At 52.9% G+C, this 19,582-nt stretch overlaps 1 protein-coding gene across 1 annotated transcript in view; it reads left to right on the forward strand.

The window, feature by feature from the left end:
- The window catches only part of Ryr1 (ryanodine receptor 1), a 128,392-nt gene that overhangs the window by 51,318 nt on the left and 57,492 nt on the right, over positions 1-19,582 (forward strand). Inside the window, 26 exon segments of the mRNA XM_032894022.1 lie at positions 162-308; positions 1,200-1,473; positions 2,756-2,870; positions 2,940-3,072; positions 3,599-3,693; positions 4,632-4,767; positions 4,974-5,160; positions 5,241-5,349; positions 7,097-7,217; positions 7,295-7,464; positions 8,253-8,473; positions 8,576-8,666; positions 9,504-9,644; positions 10,003-10,166; positions 10,276-10,354; positions 10,527-10,616; positions 11,034-11,174; positions 11,583-11,657; positions 11,735-11,810; positions 12,079-12,202; positions 12,583-12,698; positions 13,499-13,566; positions 13,659-13,780; positions 14,870-14,919; positions 15,328-15,388; positions 15,592-15,830. Of these exon segments, the coding sequence (XP_032749913.1) occupies positions 162-308; positions 1,200-1,473; positions 2,756-2,870; positions 2,940-3,072; positions 3,599-3,693; positions 4,632-4,767; positions 4,974-5,160; positions 5,241-5,349; positions 7,097-7,217; positions 7,295-7,464; positions 8,253-8,473; positions 8,576-8,666; positions 9,504-9,644; positions 10,003-10,166; positions 10,276-10,354; positions 10,527-10,616; positions 11,034-11,174; positions 11,583-11,657; positions 11,735-11,810; positions 12,079-12,202; positions 12,583-12,698; positions 13,499-13,566; positions 13,659-13,780; positions 14,870-14,919; positions 15,328-15,388; positions 15,592-15,830 (3,345 nt within the window).

Here is a 19,582-nt window from a genome sequence, read left to right on the forward strand (position 1 = left end):
AATGAATGAATGAATGAGTGAGTTAATGAATGGATGAATGAGTGAGTTAGTTAATTAATGAATGAATAAGTGAGTGAATGAATGAATGAACGAATGAATGAATGAATAGATGAATAAGCAAACATCAGAGTGGCATCCCATACTGTCTTATCCACCTCCAGGAATCCAGCTGGAGGGAGAGGAGGAGGAGCCAGAGGAAGAGAGCACTCTAGGCAGCCGCCTCATGAGCCTGTTGGAGAAGGTGCGGCTGGTGAAGAAGAAAGAGGAGAAGCCTGAGGAGGAGCCGGCAGCTGAGGAGCACAAGCCTCGTGAGGACTGGGGGCATCCGGGCGAGACAGGGCGGGGTGGCTCGAAGCTCTCTGCAGCATGTTTCTGTGAGGGTGCGCTAGACAAACGGGGACCGGAAAGCAAGAGTTGGGAGAGAAGGTGGTGCCTGGAGAGGTGGCCAAATGTGGGAGCTGCGGCTGAGTGCATGACAGGGTGACCTTCCAGAGCAGAGGTGCATCAGGCCTGGGATGGTGACAGCTCCAGAACCCTGGTGGCTTCTGTGCCCTTGTGGTCCTTGTTTTCAGTTTCTCTCAAACTGAGATGGTTACCATGGGAGGAAATAGAAAAGCGTGCTCAGTGTTGGGGGTCACAAACTGTATTAGCCGCGCCCTAGGCAGTCTCTGATGTTGGTAGACGTTTGATCCTGTAACTCTTTTTGTTTTGTTTTGGTTTGGTTTTTGGTTTTCTTTTAGGGAGGGCTGGGTTTTAGATTTGGAGAGGACCAGGCTTTTTGAGGGGGGTTGTTTTGTTTTGAGAGAAGTTCTCATTATGTAGACCTGGGACTTGCTATGTAAACTAGGCTGGCCTCAAACTCACAGAAATCCTCCTGCCTCTGCCTCCTGAGTGCTGGGTCGAGTGATGTAAGCCACTGCAGCCTGTTTATTTTGTGTGTGTGTGTGTGTGTGTGTGTGTGTGTGTGTGTGTGTGCGCGCGAGCGCAAGTGCGCTCATGTGCACATGACTGTAAGTGGCTGCAGAAGCCAGGGGAAGGAGGGAGGGAGGAGGGGGAGGAAGATCATGACTCTTGGGACAATAGAGAACTTATCTGAATCCATGTGCTTGTGGCAGGTGGAAGGCAGGGCAGGTGGTGACAAAGGAGGGTTCCCCTCCTCTGGTTCAGAGATGCAACCTAGTGTCCCAACCTCTTCCCAGAGTCCTTGCAGGAGCTGGTGTCGCACACAGTGGTGCGCTGGGCCCAGGAGGACTTCGTTCAGAGCCCAGAGCTGGTCCGAGCCATGTTCAGCCTCCTGCACCGGCAGTATGATGGACTCGGCGAGCTGCTGCGTGCCCTGCCTCGGGCCTACACGATCTCTCTGTCCTCAGTGGAGGACACCATGAGCCTGCTGGAGTGTCTGGGCCAGATACGCTCACTGCTTATTGTACAGATGGGTCCCCAGGAGGAGAACCTCATGATCCAGAGCATTGGGTGAGGGCCCTCCCTGGCCTGGCCGCTCTGCCCAGGTTCTGTACTGACCTCCCACGGTGTCCCTTTGTCCTAATGGTTAACCTTCCTCAGGAGATCTTGGCCACTGTGACTCTGGCCTTTCTGAGCTTAAAGTCCTCTGCTATAGCAAAAGAAATGGTCATGCCTTGCCTACAGAGAGGCCACCGGGCTTCAGAGACCTGTGCTCATAGCAATACACTAGCAAATTCGGGGTGGCATCTGAAGCCTGTCATCTTAGCACTCAGGAACCTGAGGCAGGAGGATCTTGAGTTCCAGGCCATCGTGGGCTACATAGGAAGTTTTAGACCAACCTGGGATACATAGTGAGACCCTGTCTCAGAATAATAATAAATATTAATCATTGGGCTGGTGAGATGGTTCAGTGGGTGAAGGTGATTGCTGCCAAGCCTGAAGACCTGAGTTCTAGCCCCAGGTGGAAGGAGAGAAGCAACTCCAGCACATTTTCTGTGGGATGCATGTACCTCCCTCATAGACACACAAAGAAACAAATAAATACTAAAAGGGGGAGCCCTGGAGAGATTGGTTCCCTGGTTAAAAGCCCTTACTGTTCTTCCAGAGGACCAAGGTTCGATTCCCAGGACCCACAACTCACAACTCACAACTGCCCGCAACTCTAGTTCCTCCGTGTGCATGGTATACATGAACTCATTTGTGAGGCTGCACATTCGTACACATAGATAAAAATAATTTTTAAAATTTGTTTTAAATAATGTTAAATCATGATAGGATCGAGCAAAGAGTCCAATGCAACTCAGTCATTTAAGCTCCTACTGTATGCCCGGCCCTCATTAGACATTCGGGAATGCTGAGGGCAGCAGGGCAAAGGCCTTACCTTAAGTGAGCTCACCTTGGATCCAGACCTCATTTTCTGTGTCTGTGAAGTCCCATTATTAGAATTCCTGCCTCCCAGAGTGGATTTAAGGATGAGTCTTCGAAGACCTAGGTGGCAGCTCATTCATACCTGTCATCTCAGCACCTGGAAAGCTGGAAAAGGAGGATTACTGTGAATTCTAAGCCATCCTGGGCTACCTAGTTTCAGGCTAGCCTGGGATACCAGAGCAAAACCTTGTCTCAAAACCTACCTAAAGCAAGACGACAAACAAAAGAGAATGGATGAGTTTAGATCTGCAAAAGGCGTGCAGAGAGTGCAGACTGTCACCATGGTGACCATGAATCTCCCTGGATGTGCGCCCTGCCCCCCCCCCCCGGCTGCGCTAACCCCACACACTCTGTCTGTTCACAGGAACATCATGAATAACAAAGTCTTCTACCAGCACCCAAACCTGATGAGAGCACTCGGTATGCACGAAACTGTCATGGAGGTCATGGTGAACGTCCTCGGGGGCGGCGAGTCAAAGGTGAGGGGCCTGGATGGGCTCAGGGAGGGGACACGGAGTGCAGGCACTCACCACTGACCCTCCCTGCAGGAGATCCGCTTCCCCAAGATGGTGACAAGCTGCTGCCGTTTCCTCTGCTACTTTTGCCGGATCAGCCGGCAGAACCAGCGCTCTATGTTTGATCACCTGAGCTACCTGCTGGAGAACAGTGGCATTGGCCTGGGTGAGATATACCCGGGTCTGGACAGTTATCCTCTGCTACATAGCAAGTTTGAGGCCAGCCTGGGCTACATGAGACTCTGTCTCAAAAACAACACAGAACCCAAAACTAGGACACTGTGGCACAGACAACCTTGACTGACCCACAGCTCCCAGAGCAGCCAAGTTCAGTCTTGGGTAGCATCAACCCAGAGTCCTGAGCGCTGGGATTCAGAAAGCACAGACCAGCAGAGGCACTTAGCCCATTCTGCAAAGGGTGTGGTCAGGAAGGGTTTCCCGGAGGAGGAGGCACCGTTGAGAGTTGGGAGAGGCTGGAGAGATGGCTCAGTGGTTAGGAGTGCTTATTGCTCTATCAGAGGGACCAGAGTTTGGATCCCAGCACCCACTTTATGGGACTCACAGCCACCTCCAGCCCTAAAGGATCTGGTGCCCTCTTCTGGCTTCCATGTTCACCTGCACACGCACATGGATGCACTTAAATAGTTAAAAGAGAGGGAATGGGGAGCTCTAACCGCTCTTTGTCCCCACAGGGATGCAGGGCTCCACGCCCCTGGATGTAGCAGCTGCTTCTGTCATTGACAACAATGAGCTGGCCTTGGCGTTACAGGAGCAAGACCTGGAAAAGGTGTGGCCGGAGGAGGCCTGACCTCGCACCACTGTGTGGGCACAGGATGGCTCTGAGTACCCTGGTCAGACTGATGCTGGCCGTCCCAGTGCCCAGTCAGAAAGGGGCTGACTTGCAGGGGGCAGCCAGCAGCCAGTGGCTCCTTTACTCTGTGCAAGAGGGGCTGGGAGCAGGTCTGTGGGCTACACTCCCTAGAGGGGTGGCCTTGGTTGTCATGGAGGAGTAGCATTACAGGGCCTTTTGGAGTTCAGCCAGGAGTCAGTGGTTCCAAAGAGATTGCTTCTTCCGACCTCTGTCACTGGGCCTGTCCAGGGGACATGTAACCATGATTTATAGGCATTTATAAGCCAGGCATGGTGGCTCGTGCCATCAATTGCACTCTGAGGCAGAGGCAGGTGGGACTCTTAGTGAGTTCCTGCAAGGCTGCACAGAAAGACCTTGTTAAAAACAAAACAAAACAAAACAAAAAAACCCCCAAAGACTGGTTAAAGAAAGCCCCATTGGAAAATGATGTTTGAATAAAGCTCAGAATGATCTGAGATCTGAGCAGCTAGAGAGACCAACCTCAGGGGAGGAGCAGTCCAGAGGCCTTGGAGCAGCAGAGCGCCCACCATGGCTGGGACAGAAGCCATGGGGGCTGAGTGAGGAGAGATGACGTCATGGAGGTCATGGGAGGTCCCGTGGGCTATGGCAGGGATGCTGGGTTTTATCGCAAGTGAGACAGAACCAGTTGTTGGGCAGCGGAAGGATGACCTCGCTCATGTTCATGTGGGCTGTGGGGTAGATAAGGATGCTCAAGAGGGCTGGGGAAGAGGTCGATGACACTAGGCTCAGCTCGCTGAGAATCTGCAGGTACATGCGACTGAGGAGCTTCAGAAGCATGCCCGAATCTCAGGGAGGAGCGTGGTCTTGGGCTAAGCTTTGTTTCCCTGTTGCAGGTTGTGTCATACCTGGCAGGGTGTGGCTTACAAAGCTGCCCCATGCTCCTGGCCAAAGGCTATCCCGACATCGGATGGAATCCCTGTGGGGGCGAGCGCTACCTGGACTTCCTGCGCTTTGCCGTCTTTGTTAATGGTGAGGCAGGGTGGGACGTGTGGGGTCACTGGCTAAAGCTTCCCTCTGGTGACATTCATACCCTGAGCCAAAGACCTCTCCTGGGAGGGGATCCCTTTAAGTGGACTTGCAGGTCAACAGAGACCTGACATTACCCTTGAGTATGTTGGGTTCTGGGGTTGCGTGGGGGTTCCCCAAGAGCTCTCCATGAACTTTCTGGGTGCCAGGTGAGAGCGTGGAAGAGAACGCTAATGTGGTAGTGCGGCTGTTGATCCGAAAGCCCGAGTGCTTTGGACCTGCCCTGCGGGGTGAAGGTGGCTCAGGGCTGTTGGCTGCCATCGAAGAGGCCATCCGCATCTCCGAGGACCCTGCACGGGATGGGCCGGGTGTCCGCAGGGACCGGCGACGTGAGCAGTGAGTCCCCATTCCCTTCCCAAGATGGCAGCCACCCTTACCACGTCCCTGGATTCTTCCCACCACCTTCTCCTCTACAGCTTTGGTGAGGAGCCCCCTGAAGAGAACCGGGTACACCTAGGACACGCCATCATGTCCTTCTATGCTGCTTTGATTGACCTGCTGGGACGCTGTGCTCCTGAGATGCATGTGAGCCCTAGGAGGTCAAGGTGGGGTGGGAGAGGGCTGGGTGTGCATGGCCAGCCTTCAACCTCAGCATTCAGGTGCTGGGCAGCATTCACATAGCTCACTTGGGTGTGGTCCTGGGCTAAGTGATGATGGGCACACACTCATGACCAAGACACCCTCAGGTCCCAATCCCGTGGAGCCTAGGAGAGGAAGAACCAAAGGACCGACTCATGGTAGGGATGGCAAAAGTGTGTAAGGGACCCTTCAAGGAGAGTTGAACCAGGAATTGTGCTGCACCCTGCCACACACACCTGTGGCCACACACACCTGTGACCACACACACCTGTGGCCACACACACCTGTGGCCACACACACACCCATGACCACACACACCTGTTACCACACACACCCCTGTTACCACACACACCTATGACCACACACACCTTTGGCCACACACACCTGTGGCCACACACACCTGTGGCCACACACACCTGTGACCACACACACCTGTGACCATACACATCTGTGGCCACACACCTATGACCACACACACACCACACACCTGTGGCCACACACACACCTATGACCACACACACACCTGTTACCACACACACACCTGTGGCCACACACACCTGTGACCACACACACCTGTGACCACACACACCTGTGACCACACACACACCTGTGACCACACACACCTGTGACCACACACACCTGGGGCCACACACACCTGTGGCCACACACACCTGGGGCCACAGCACTGTAGAGGCAGGAGTACTGAGAGTCAGAGGCCAGCCCACATTACATGACAAGACCCTGTCTCGTAGCTGCATGTGCTGTCATGAAGGCCAGCCTGGGCTATGTGAGAACTTGCCTCAAAAAATAAACAAGGGTGTGGGCTGGAGAGGTGGCTTGGTGGTTAAGAGCATTGGCTGCTCTTCGAGAGGACTTGGGTTCAATTCCCAACACCCACCTGGCAGCTCACAACCATCTGTAATTACTGTTCCTGCAGATTGGACACCCTCGCACAGACATACGCAGTCAAAACACCAATGTACATAAAATAAAAATAATTAACAAACAAGAGGCCACTGGCTCAGTGTGGGAAGGCACCTGCCACCAAGCCTGGTGACTTGATTTTGGTCACCAGTGGTGGAAGGAAAGAACCCAGTCCCATTAGTCGTGTTCCGACCTTCACACTCACACCGTAGCATGTGCGCACCCCCTAATAAATTAAACAGCCAGGCATGGGGGTGCAGGCCTTTAACTCCAACAGGTGGATCTCTGGGAGTTCTGGATCAGCCAGGGCTATGTAGCAGAGAGATTGTCTCAAAACAAAATAAAACACCTCCACCTGACAAAAGAAACAACGTCCCACAAAACGGCATCGCCAGGGACGACTGGACAGCCATGTTAGTTGGAGCAACGAGCTTCAAGTTCAGTGAGATACCCAGTCTCAAGAAACAAGGAAGAGCAATGGAGAAAGACACTTGACATCAACTGACCTCCTGCTTTCACGTGGGGGTACCAGAGCAAGTGTACATATGTGCATACACATGTGTACATCTGCACACACATACATGTGCACACACACGCACCTGCAACATATACACATGCACACAATGCATACAAGACGTATACACAAAGGAAGCTTGTTTCGCTGTCCGTGCGTCAGGAATGGTTAGAATAGAACAAGTCCCAGACGGGCACCATTGTCTGATAACATGCCTATTACCGACGTGCCTATTCCCCGGTCTACCATCTCCAGCTGATTCAAGCCGGTAAGGGTGAGGCCCTGAGGATCCGTGCTATCCTTCGGTCCCTCGTGCCTTTGGATGATCTTGTGGGCATCATCAGCCTCCCACTGCAGATCCCCACCCTGGGCAAAGGTAGGTGGGGGCAGGAATGGTTGAGGGAGTGGTACTGGGAGGGGCATGGGCTCCTATCCTGTCATCCTTGCCCATAGATGGCGCACTGGTTCAGCCGAAGATGTCTGCATCCTTCGTGCCTGACCACAAGGCATCCATGGTGCTTTTCCTGGACCGAGTGTATGGCATTGAGAACCAGGACTTCTTGCTGCATGTGCTGGATGTGGGGTTCCTTCCCGACATGAGGGCAGCTGCCTCACTGGACACGGTGAGCATCCCCACCTGGCTAGTCACCCGCATGCCTCCACCCAGGACATCTGATAGGCTGAGAGACAGCATCTGCAGAACTGGGGTTGCATGCATATCCTGATCCCCACCTTCACCTTTGTGATAGAAGCCAAAACCCATGAAGACAGGGTGACTGGGAATCCCCACTACCTTCAGTTACAAGAAAGCATTGGCTGGGTGTAGTGGTACCCACCTTCTACCTAGCATCAGGGGAACAGAGGCCAGGGGACAGAGAGTTCACTGAGCTACCGTCAAACCTTGCCTCAAAAAAACAAAACAAAACAAAAAACAACAACAAGAAAAAAAAAAAACAAAGTGAAGTTAGGCGTGGGGATGCAGGCCTTTAACCATTCAAGAGGCAGAGGCAGGCTGATCAGTGTGCTCTACACGGCAAGTTCTGGGCCAGCCAAGTCTACACAATGAGAGCCTGTTTCAAAACAAACACCTGAAGCAAACAGCAAAAAGCTGAGTCAGCCTGGGCCATATGAGGTCCTGTGCAGAAGGTCAACATTGCAGGACAGCTAAATCAAAGTCACAGGATTCCATCATCAGTTCCTGGCTTTGTGTGTGTGTGTGTGTGTGTGTGTGTGTGTGTGTGTGTGTGTGTGTGTGTGTGTGTGTGTGTGTGTTGCACGCGTGAGAGAGAGAGAGAGAGAGAGAGAGAGATTACTAGTACCAAGATAATAGTGGGTAAATGTGGGTAGAGATTTGAGAAGCCTGGGTACCAAGGCAACGCCAAGGATCTGATGGTCTCACCCTGCATCCCAGGCTACTTTCAGCACCACGGAGATGGCGCTGGCACTTAACCGCTACTTGTGCCTGGCTGTGCTGCCGCTCATCACCAAGTGCGCGCCACTCTTTGCGGGCACCGAGCACCGCGCCATCATGGTGGACTCCATGCTGCACACAGTGTACCGACTGTCGCGGGGCCGCTCGCTCACCAAAGCACAGCGCGACGTCATCGAGGACTGCCTCATGGCGCTGTGCAGGTGAGGAAGGGCCGACGATGGCGGGGGTGGGGGGGGTGGACGGCGTCGTCAAGGTGGGGCCTCGCGTGAGCTCTCTGCCCTCTCTGGGCTTGTCCTCCTCAGGTATATCCGCCCGTCCATGCTGCAGCACCTGCTTCGACGCCTGGTGTTCGATGTGCCCATCCTCAATGAGTTCGCCAAGATGCCTCTCAAGGTGAGGGCGGTCCTCAGCGGAAGCCAATCCTTTTCTCACCCATAATCTGGCTCTGCCTCTGGACCAGTGGGGTCGTTTGTATTGGCCACGCCCACCACAGCTAACCAAAGCTGGAGGACAGTGAACCCTGAGGAAACCAATTAACGTCCTCATTTGCCGGCTAGGATTCCCATGGCGTTCGCTCTTCGTCATTGGTGCTGCTAACATTCCCTAATTACCGTTTAATTTGCCTAACTAAGTGAGCCAGCCCCCGCCTCAATTAGCATATATTTTCATGGGCTCGCTACTTCCCCTAATTAGCATTTTATTCGCTGTCCAGACCACCAGCCCTCCAGTATTCAAATGAGTGCGTTTATTTGAATCAACAGTGCCATAGCTATCCTGAATATTTGCATACTGTCTCTCCTACTTTATCATTTGCATGCTAGTTTGCATAAGGAGATACCCGGTCTAACTTAGACTGTCTTGCATAAGATGCCTAAATTAGCCCCAACTCCAAGTCGCATATTGGATAGAGGAGGCCTTTTTGATTACCATATATTTGCATGGGGCACTGCCTATGTTTCTATTTGACATGCTAATTTGCATAAGCACGGATCAATCCCATTAGTGTGCATACAATTCTACCAGGAGACTGTTAGCTTGCCTATTTCTGTGAAAACAACAGACAAACCCAGCCGTAGTTTGGTGCCCATCCCGGCTCTCATTGAGAATACCAGCTCTGCCTAATAAGCTGTCTGGGACAATTCTCTAAGAAGCAGCCCATCTTTCCCTGATAGCACCTCACTTGCAAACACTGACGCCCTTATGCCTCCTCTGTGCGTCTCTTGCTTTCAGCTCCTTACCAACCACTACGAGCGTTGCTGGAAGTACTACTGCCTTCCCACAGGCTGGGCCAACTTCGGGGTCACCTCTGAGGAAGAGCTGCACCTCACACGCAAGCTCTTCTGGGGCATCTTTGATTCTCTGGCGCATAAGGTCTGGGGACTCATGGGATCTCGGAGGAGCCTGTGCGGAGGGTTTTGGGGTTCAAGCTTGGAGATCTGGGATGGAATCCCTGTTGGGTCGGTTGGTGGAACACACCGGTAATCTCAGTGGGAGGCGGGAGCAGGTGGATTAGGAATTCAGTCACCCTTGGAGTATATAGCAAGGTTAAGGACAGCCTAGGCTACATGAGACCTGTCTAAAAAACACACAAAGCAGACCAACGTGAGGCCAAGAGAGTGACTGGCAGATGTGTGGGTTCAGAGAGGGGGAGTTGATGGTTGGAGGGTGGATTGGGGACTGTAAGATTGCGGGCCTGCATGATCCTCCCCTTCCTCCCTGGCACCCCCAGAAATACGACCAGGAGCTTTACCGAATAGCCATGCCGTGTCTCTGTGCCATTGCGGGGGCACTGCCCCCTGACTACGTGGATGCCTCATACTCCTCCAAGACGGAGAAAAAAGCCACAGTAGACGCGGAAGGCAACTTTGATCCCCGGCCTGTGGAGACCCTCAAGTGAGACGCAGGGATAGACAATGGTGTGGTTAGGGGTCCGGAGAAGGAAGGTTCCAGAAGGAGAGGAAAGCCCCACCCCAATGCCTGCCGACCCTATGTCTTCCAACAGTGTCATCATCCCAGAGAAGCTGGACTCCTTCATTAACAAGTTTGCAGAATATGCCCATGAGAAGTGGGCCTTCGACAAGGTGAGCACTGGGCCCTGCACCTCTACCTACCTTCCTTGCCCCGAGCCTCATACCTTCCCAGAGGCCTCAGCCATCCCTGAGAGCCTCATTGTTCTCTGAGAGCCCTACAGGATTCCCCTCCTTGTATCTGTCCTCTACTCTCTTCTACCTCTTGCCTGGCCTCCACCTTTAGATTCAGAACAACTGGTCCTATGGCGAGAACATTGATGAAGAACTGAAGACCCACCCCATGCTGAGACCCTACAAGACCTTCTCAGAGAAGGTGACCACATCTTAGGTGCTGAGGTCAGAGGTCAGAGGTTAGAAGGAAACTCCAGAATTCAGGGGATCCGGGGAGGATCTTCATAGGTTGGCTGGCGTCTGGTCATGGATTTTGCCTCCTCTCAAGATTAGATGCTTCCCCTGGACTACCCCAGAATCCTCAAGTCTCTTCTCTAGAAAGAGTCCTTGACAGTGAGACTTCTCTGAGGCCCTTGTAAAATGGGTGCTAGGAATATGTTTGCATCACTTGTTTACAGAGCAGGTTAGAATCCTGGGTTCCAATCCTGACTGACCCACTTCTAATCTCCTAGCCCCTGGTGGGGTTTCTCCTGTCTTGAGCTCATGGAGACCAGGGAAGCTGAATTAAGCTTTCCTTCTGGCCCCACTCCATCAACTCCGCTTACTCTGTCTGCCTCAGGACAAAGAGATTTACCGCTGGCCCATCAAGGAGTCCTTGAAGGCCATGATTGCCTGGGAATGGACAGTCGAGAAGGCCAGGGAAGGTGAGGAGGAAAAGACGGAAAAGAAAAAAACAAGAAAGATATCCCAAACGGCCCAGGTGAGCTAGTGAGGAGACAGTGAAGGTCTGAGGGGAGGGATGGGAAGGGTGAGTTGGATGTAGTGGGATGAAAAGGGGTGCGCCCCCAAGTGGTCGAGGAACTATGAAAAGGAGAGGGACTATGAAAAGGGGCGGGACTATGAAAAGGGGAGGGACTATAAAAGGGGCAGGGTGGATGGGCGGGGTTGCAGTGAGGCAGAGGAGAGGCAGAGTAAGAAGAGGGCAGTCCTGACCAGGAATCTCAGCAACAAAAGAACGGTCTGCCTGAGGAACTAAAGAACAGAGGAGTGGCTTAGCTGCAGGGCCTTAAGGGATAGATGGGTTCAGGGTAGGCATCTGGAGCAAGGCTCAGAGCTTCCTACAAGCCCATTAAGTTTCCCCCACCCCACCCCCTTCTCGCCCTCTCAGACATATGACCCTCGAGAAGGCTACAATCCCCAGCCACCAGACCTCAGTGTGGTTACGTTGTCCCGGGAGCTGCAGGTGAGATCACAGCCCTTTATTTAGGAAGTTCAGTCCTGTTTGAACCTGGTGCTTGATGGTCTGCATCCCACTTCCAGGCCATGGCTGAACAACTGGCAGAGAATTATCACAACACTTGGGGGCGGAAGAAGAAGCAAGAGCTGGAGGCTAAAGGTGAAGGCACCCATCCCCTCCCATCACTGCTCCGCCCTCCCACTCCGGCCCCAGCGCGCAGTCTCAGGGCCTCCGTTAGAGTCCTGACTTCATGGTGTTACTTAATCACTCTCCCAGCTCTGCTCAGTTGCACAGAGGACCAGCATCAGAAAGCAACGTTTGCCTTGTTAGCACCTTTTCAGTTGTGCAGCTAACTCAACTGCAGGAGCCTCAGTGAGAGTGGCCTGGCCCTTCCCTGGCCCCTGATTTCTAATCTTTGTCGTCCCAGGGGGTGGGTCCCATCCTCTGCTGGTCCCCTACGACACGCTTACGGCCAAGGAGAAGGCTCGGGACCGGGAGAAGGCCCAGGAGTTGCTGAAGTTTCTGCAGATGAATGGCTATGCTGTCACCAGGCACGTGAACACATGAACCTGGGCAGAAGCAGCTGCAAGCAGGGCCGGAAGGAGGGCCTTAGGGGCGGGGCTTGGGACGGAGGCGGGGCCATAAGGAAACTAAAGGGTCGACTTGAAAGCAGTTGAGGGGCAAGCAGACCTCCTACTGGGCATAGCCCGGAGAGGGAAGTGAAGGAAGTCAGGGCCACCAGATATGCTAAAGGTAGGGCTCTGATCAGACCAAGGGGGAAACATGGGGAAGCAAGAACAACCTGAAACGAGGAAGAGGCCGGTGGAGGAAGGACCTGCAAGCGGGCAGTGTGCACTGGCTGACCAGAAAGGCGTGTGAAATAGGGCAAGGTCTGTGTCGGCGCTGACTGTCTCTCTGCCTCTCCACGCAGGGGTCTTAAGGACATGGAACTGGACACATCTTCCATTGAGAAACGATTTGCCTTTGGCTTCCTGCAGCAGCTGCTGCGCTGGATGGACATCTCCCAGGAGTTTATCGCCCACTTGGGTAGGAAAAGCTCCCTCCCATCTCTCCCCTCAACTAGTGTCTAGACCCTGCTGGGGATGATGGGATGGATTAGCAGGAAGCAAGACAAAGATGGTTCTGCCTCGGCATCCCTGTTTTGGAGTTAGACAGAATCACACGTAACTAAGTCAAGTGTGCTAGGAAGTGCCTAGTGTTGGTGGAAGAGGACACCAGGGAAAGATGGGTTGGGGGTGTGGACCCAGATGCCATCTAAGCAGGGTTTCAAGGAAGACATAGGTGACACTGTGACATCTGTGCCAAGACACGGAGGGGTGAGGGGCATATGGAGGGTGTCATGGCAAACGGCTTGTGAAACCACCACCCGTCATGTCTCAGGCTGGAGGGGAGTGACTGAAGGGACCCCGCTGGTCATGCAGTGAGGACAGCGGGGTTTCTGGTTAGATGAGAAGTAAGAGCTTGTTCTCTGCACAGTGATGGAGTCACAGGAGGGGTCTGAGCAGGGACCTAGCCCAGGTGGCCAGAGTCCCTCTGGCTTGACTATGGCTGGGACAGGTGTGAAAGAAAAAGAGAACATTTTTTGGCTGGCTTGGTTTGCTTTTTTTTGAGACAGGGTTTCTCCCTGTATAGCTCTGGCTGTCCTGAAACTTGGTCTGTAGACCAGGCTGGCCTCGAACTCAGAGATCTCCCTATCTTTGTCTCCCAAGTGCTGGGATAAAAGGAGTGTTAGGAATGCTAACTCTGCCCCTTCCAGTGTCCCTACCAGAACATGCTGGCTTCCTCGGCTTAAACCTACAATGGCCCCTACTTGTCTTTCCCCACAGAGGCTGTGGTCAGCAGTGGACGGGTAGAGAAATCCCCACATGAACAGGAGATTAAATTCTTTGCTAAGGTGAGAGGTTGGCTCAGAACCTGGAGGGGCTGTGGTCTGGGAGAGTCCCTGGACCCTTCACCCAGCCCCTTCCTCCTTCCTTTCCCATCTAGATTCTGCTGCCTTTAATCAATCAATACTTCACCAACCACTGTCTCTACTTCCTATCCACACCAGCCAAAGTGCTGGGCAGTGGTGGCCATGCCTCCAACAAGGAGAAGGAAATGATCACCAGGTGGGCTGCCTGTGACCTCTACTCTTACAGCATTTTAATCCCAATCCTCTTCTTCCTGACCTTGACTCACATGGGCTCTCATGGGTGTTTCTACCTCGAGATGTGACCAACTGTCCCAGTTCCCCTGGGACTAAAGAGGTTCCCAGGACCTTAAGTGAAACAAACCAGTCATTCAGGCAAAGACAGCCTCTCCTCCATCATCTCTACTGGCCAGTCATTGCTGCCCTGTGTGTTCTTACAGTTCGGAAGACTGAACTTTACATATGCGAAATGTGTGAGCCACTGAGCCAGGCCCCCAGCCCCTCATTGGAGGATTCTAGGCAGGGGCTCTACCACTGAGCCACGCCCCCAGCCCCTCACTGGGGATTCTAGGCAGGGGCTCTACCACTGAACCACGCCCCCAGCCCCTCACTGGGGGATTCTAGGCAGGGGCTCTACCACTGAGCCATACCCCCAGCCCCTCACTGGGGGATTCTAGGCAGGGGCTCTACCACTGAGCCACACCCCAGCCCCTCACTGGGGGATTCTAGGCAGGGGCTCTACCACTGAGCCACACCCCAGCCCCTCACTGGGGGATTCTAGGCAGGGGCTCTCCACTGAGCCACATCCCCAGCCCCTCACTGGGGGATTCTAGGCAGGGGCTCTACCACTGAGCCACATCCCCAGCCCCTCACTGGGGGATTCTAGGCAGGGGCTCTACCACTGAACCACACCCCCAACCCCTCACTGGGGAATGCTAGGCAGGGGCTGTGCCACTGAGCCACACCCCCAGACCCTCACTGGGGAATTCTGGGCAAGGGCTCCACCAGGCAGGGGCTCCACCAGAGTCACATCCTGAGGCCCTCACTGGGCATTCTAGGCCATCCCTCACATCAGTCACATCACTGAGCCATTCCTGCAGCCCTTGCCTGTGCCGGTCAAGCTTGGCCATCTCTTTACCCCTCACTCTGCATGCTGTCCCGCTCTGTGCTCTGCCCCCTCCCTGTCCTTTGGTTCCTGTCTCCTCTGATCACGTCACCACTGCCTTTCATCTTGATCTCCTCACTCCTTGTTCCCTTGTCCTTCTGTCCCTTTCTCCTCTTTCCTCAGCCTCTTCTGTAAACTTGCTGCTCTTGTCCGCCACCGAGTCTCCCTCTTTGGTAAGTTGCCCCGCCTCCGAGCCTTTCTGCCAACTCTCCTGCTTCCTTTATCTACACCTGGGAGAAAGAATTCCTGGCTCAGCCTTTTATAACTTTTCCCCCCTGACCATAGACTGGACCATCCTGGGGATGGGTAGGTAGCCATGCAGTCACTGTCTCACACAGGGACAGCCCTGACAGGTCAGCGCTAGATGGAAGACAAAAGAGGGAGAAAGGAAGGGAGGACAGCCAGTGCTGGGGTGGGGATACCCAGGGGGACTGTGGGAGCTCGGGAGGGTTAGGTATGTGGGATAGGATAGCATGAACCTAGCCAGAAAGCGGAGTCAGAGAGGAAAGGGTTGGGATGGACATTTGGTGGGTTCTGGCCTTGAGGCCCCTCCCTCATCCTGGCCCAAATTCCTTTCCCAGGGACGGATGCCCCAGCTGTGGTCAACTGTCTTCACATACTGGCACGTTCCCTGGATGCCAGGTACAGCTTGGGGGTACCCACACACACTTGAATCATGTCCCCCAAACCAGTTCTCCTATACTCTCTGAAATCCAGTCTAGGTGACCTGGTGACACTTTGTCTCAAGAAGAAGAAAGTGGAATGGCAGGAGGGGAGCGAGGAAGGAGCGGGGAGGAGAGGAAGGCACTGTTTCTAGAGCTGCAGCTCTGTACCCCACCTCCTAGGACGGTGATGAAATCGGGCCCTGAGATCGTAAAGGCGGGTCTGCGCTCCTTCTTCGAGAGCGCCTCCGAGGACATTGAGAAGATGGTGGAGAACCTGCGGCTAGGCAAGGTGTCCCAGGCACGCACGCAGGTGAAGGGCGTGGGCCAGAACCTCACCTACACCACAGTGGCTCTGCTGCCTGTCCTCACCACCCTCTTCCAGCACATCGCCCAGCACCAGTTCGGAGATGATGTCATCCGTAAGGACTCCTGACACCCAGGGCAAGGGGCATGGGTGGGGCGTCGGCTTGACCGGTGGTGTCCACTCTGAGGTGTGTGGCAGAGTCGCCTGGTGTTAGAGCCAATGCTTTCTTGCTGTGAGCCAGAGCATACAGTGAACTGTGGGGAACCAAAGGTGTTAACTAAAACGGGAATTCAGAAATCCTCAGGGTGGTGCATACCTGTAAGTAATCCCACACTCAAGAAGCTGAGGCAGGAGGACGACTGCAAGTTTTAGACCAGACTGGGCTATATAGTGAGTTCTTGGCCAGCCTGGGCTACTGGGTGAGGTCTTGACTTACAAAAAAGCAAAAGAAAAGGGCGGAGGATATGCATCTCAGAGGTACAGCACTAGGCTGGTATCCAGCAGCGAAGAAAGACTCTCCTATAGAATTCACAGTGAAAGGCTAAAAGCACTCAGTGGTGGAACCCCTGCCTAGAATCCCCCAGTGAGAGGCTGGGGGTGTGGCTCAGTGGTAGAGCCCCTGCCTAGAATCCCCCAGTGAGGGACTGGGGGCATGGCTCAGTGGTAGAGCCCCTGCCTAGAATCCCCCAGTGAGGGGCTGGGGGCGTGGCTCAGTGGTAGAGCCCCTGCCTAGAATCCCCCAGTGAGGGGCTGGGGCGTGGCTCAGTGGTAGAGCTCCTGCCTAGAATCCTCCAGTGAGGAGCTGGGGGTGTGGCTCAGTGGTAGAGCCCCTGCCTAGAATCCCCCAGTGAGGGGCTGGGGGCGTGGCTCAGTGGTAGGGGTCTGCCTAGCATGCACAGGATGCTGGTTCCATCGGCAGCACCACGCATACACACAAAAAAAGACTCAGCTACTCGCACCAGAGGCCCAGTGACTGTAAATCACTGTAACTCACACAAGCTAGATGTTTCTTTCTCTTGAATGCCGCACTCTCCAAAGTAGATCCAAAAAGTCCTAAGGTCAGAACCTCAGTTTCTTCCGTCTCGTGACCCTGCCTTCTCTGAAGCCATGCCTTTCTCTCCCATGCCTCACTGCAGAGGAGGCTAAAAGAAATGAGCAGTTGTCGCGTGCAGCTCCTATAAGGAACAGTCTAGACGTGGCCTTGTTAGTCAGAATCTCTCACTGCGGTGGACTGCCTGAAAGAAGCAATTCAGGTCGGCAGTGGTGGTGCACGCCTTCAATCCCAGGACTCAGGAGTCAGAGGCAGGCGGATCTCTGTGAGTTCGAGGCCAGCCTGGTCTACAGAGCTAGTTCCAGGGCAGCCGGAGCTGCCCAGAGAAACCCTGTCTTGAACCCCATCCTGTATCCCTAAAAAAGCAATTTAGATGGAAGATGGATCAATTTGGCTTATACTCTCAGAGATTTCAGTCATTTGTCAACCTGGCCCCATTGCTTTGGGTGGCCTCATGGCAGCGGGGGCATGTAGCAAGCTGCTGACCTCGTGAGAACCAGGAGTCAGAGACTCAGAGACAAAGAGGCAGGGGGGAAAGACGTACTTTCTAAATATCCTGCCTCCAATGACCTATTTCCTTCATCCAGGCCCTACCTCCTATCAAGTTATGAATAGGACCCATTCGTGAGGTTAGAGCCCTTATGATCCAATCATATCACGACATCTCTGAACATCGCTGCCTTGGGGCACAGCCTTCAGCATGCGCGCCCCATGGGGAACACCATAGCAGGCCCTATTGCTTCTGGGGAAAAGGGGGGGGTGTCATGCAGTGAGCTATTGGATAGCCACTCCTGAACTCACTGTTTATTTGAAATTAGAGTCTTTTCCAGTTTGGGCTTTGTTTGTTTGGTTTTTTTTTTTTTTATTTCTTTATTATGTGTCTGTGTGTGGTCTAATTGTGCCAATATGGTGCATGTGTGGAGGTCAGAGGACAATCAGATAGAGTTAGCTTTCTCCCTCCACCATTTCCGGGACCAAACTCAGGTCATCAGCTTGGTACAAAGCTATCCTGCTGGCCTTCATTTTGTTTGTTGAGACACAGTCTCATATAGCCCAGGCTAGCCCTTGAGTCTTTTTATTGTTGTTGTTCTTGTTTGTTGTTTGTCTATTTCAGACAGGGCCTCACTATGTAGATCTGTCTGTCCTGGAACTCACTGTGTACACCAGGCGAGGCTTGAGCTCACAGACATCCTTCTGCCTCTGCCTCCTGTGTGCTGGGATTAAAGGTGTGCAGCACCATGCCTAGCCCAGGTCTTCAATTCTTTTTTTTTTTTTTAAAGATTTATTCATTTATTAAATATAAGTACACTGTATCTGTCTTCAGACACACCAGAAGAGGGCATCAGATCTCTTTACAGATGGTTGTGAGCCACCATGTGGTTGCTGGGAATAGAACTCAGGACCTCTGGAAGAGTAGTCGGGTGCTCTTAACCACTGAGCCATCTCTCCAGCCCCAGGTCTTCAATTCTTGATCCATCTCCCAAAACTGAGATTACAGGCGAGCATTGCCACACTCAGCTGCCCTTGACTTTTAAAAATTCATAATCCCAGAGGTTGGGCGATGACCCAGTGAGGAAAGTATTTGCCATTCGAGTGTGGGGACCTGGGTGCGGCTCCCCAGTATCCACATACAGATGTGTGCGGTGGTGTGCTCCTGCAATCTCGGTTCTGGGAGGACAGACAAGAGTATCCCCTGGGCTCGCTGGCAGCCACACTAGCAGAATCTGTGAGCTCCAAGGTCAGTGAGAGATTGTCTCAGAAAACAAGGTGAGCTGGGCCTGTAATCCCAACATAGTAAGTTCCAGGACCGCCAGAGATACATGGTGAGTTCCAATCCAGCTAAAGTTACATAGTGAGATCCTGCCTCAAATTAGTAAATAAATAATACAAAAATAAATGTATGCATAAATACATTCGTAAATAGTAAGGAAGGAAGGAAGGAATCAAGCGACTGACTACCTTTGACCTCTGACCTTCACATATACACACACTGGAACATATATATGTACATGTATCACACAAACACACACGTGGAAAAATATAGATGCTGTGACATCATCACTCCTGTTGTAATTTTTTTCCTACATATATATATATATATATTTTTTTTTTTTTTTAAATCTTGAGCCTCCCTGCCACCTGTTGTCCCCTGTTGACAGTTTTGTACAGTTGGTGAGGATCTTACCTTGGCCCTGTGGGAGGGTTGTGGGCTGCCTGAAACCATGCACACATGGAAGAAGTGTTTATCAAAGAGATCGGAGGGAAAATAAGCCCCTCCCCTTTAGCAAGCTCCTCCCCTTTAGTAAACATTCCCCCATCCCCCTCTCCCATCCTCCTTTCTTCTTTGTTTTTGTTTGTTTGTGTTTTGGGTTGTTTTGCTTTTGTTGTTTTGTTTTGTTTTTGAGACAGGGTCTTTCTGTGTAGCCCTGGCTGTCCTGGAACTCACCCTGTAGACCAGGCTAACCTGTAACTCAGAGAGCCGCTTACCTCCCCCCCCCACCCCCCGCCCCTGGCATCATAGCACGTACGTCCTGGGATTAAAAGTGTGTGCCACCACTGTCCAGCCTGTGTCCTCTTCTCTAATTACTTTTCAAGAATTAATTTAACTGAGAATCGGGTGTGGTCCAGTGGTAGAACACTTGCCTAGCACGTGTGAGGTGCCATGTTCCATCCCCCACATCACAATTCAAACAACAGCAACAATTCATTCGATCCTCAACCTACCCTGTGCGGAAGGTACTACCATAATCCCACTGTGCAGATAGGGAACCTGAGGCTGAAAGAGAGCTGGTCTCAGCTGAGTTGCAAAGCATAAA

Source organism: Rattus rattus, chromosome 2 (assembly GCF_011064425.1).
Source record: "Rattus rattus isolate New Zealand chromosome 2, Rrattus_CSIRO_v1, whole genome shotgun sequence".
Classification (NCBI taxonomy): Eukaryota; Metazoa; Chordata; class Mammalia; order Rodentia; family Muridae; genus Rattus; species Rattus rattus.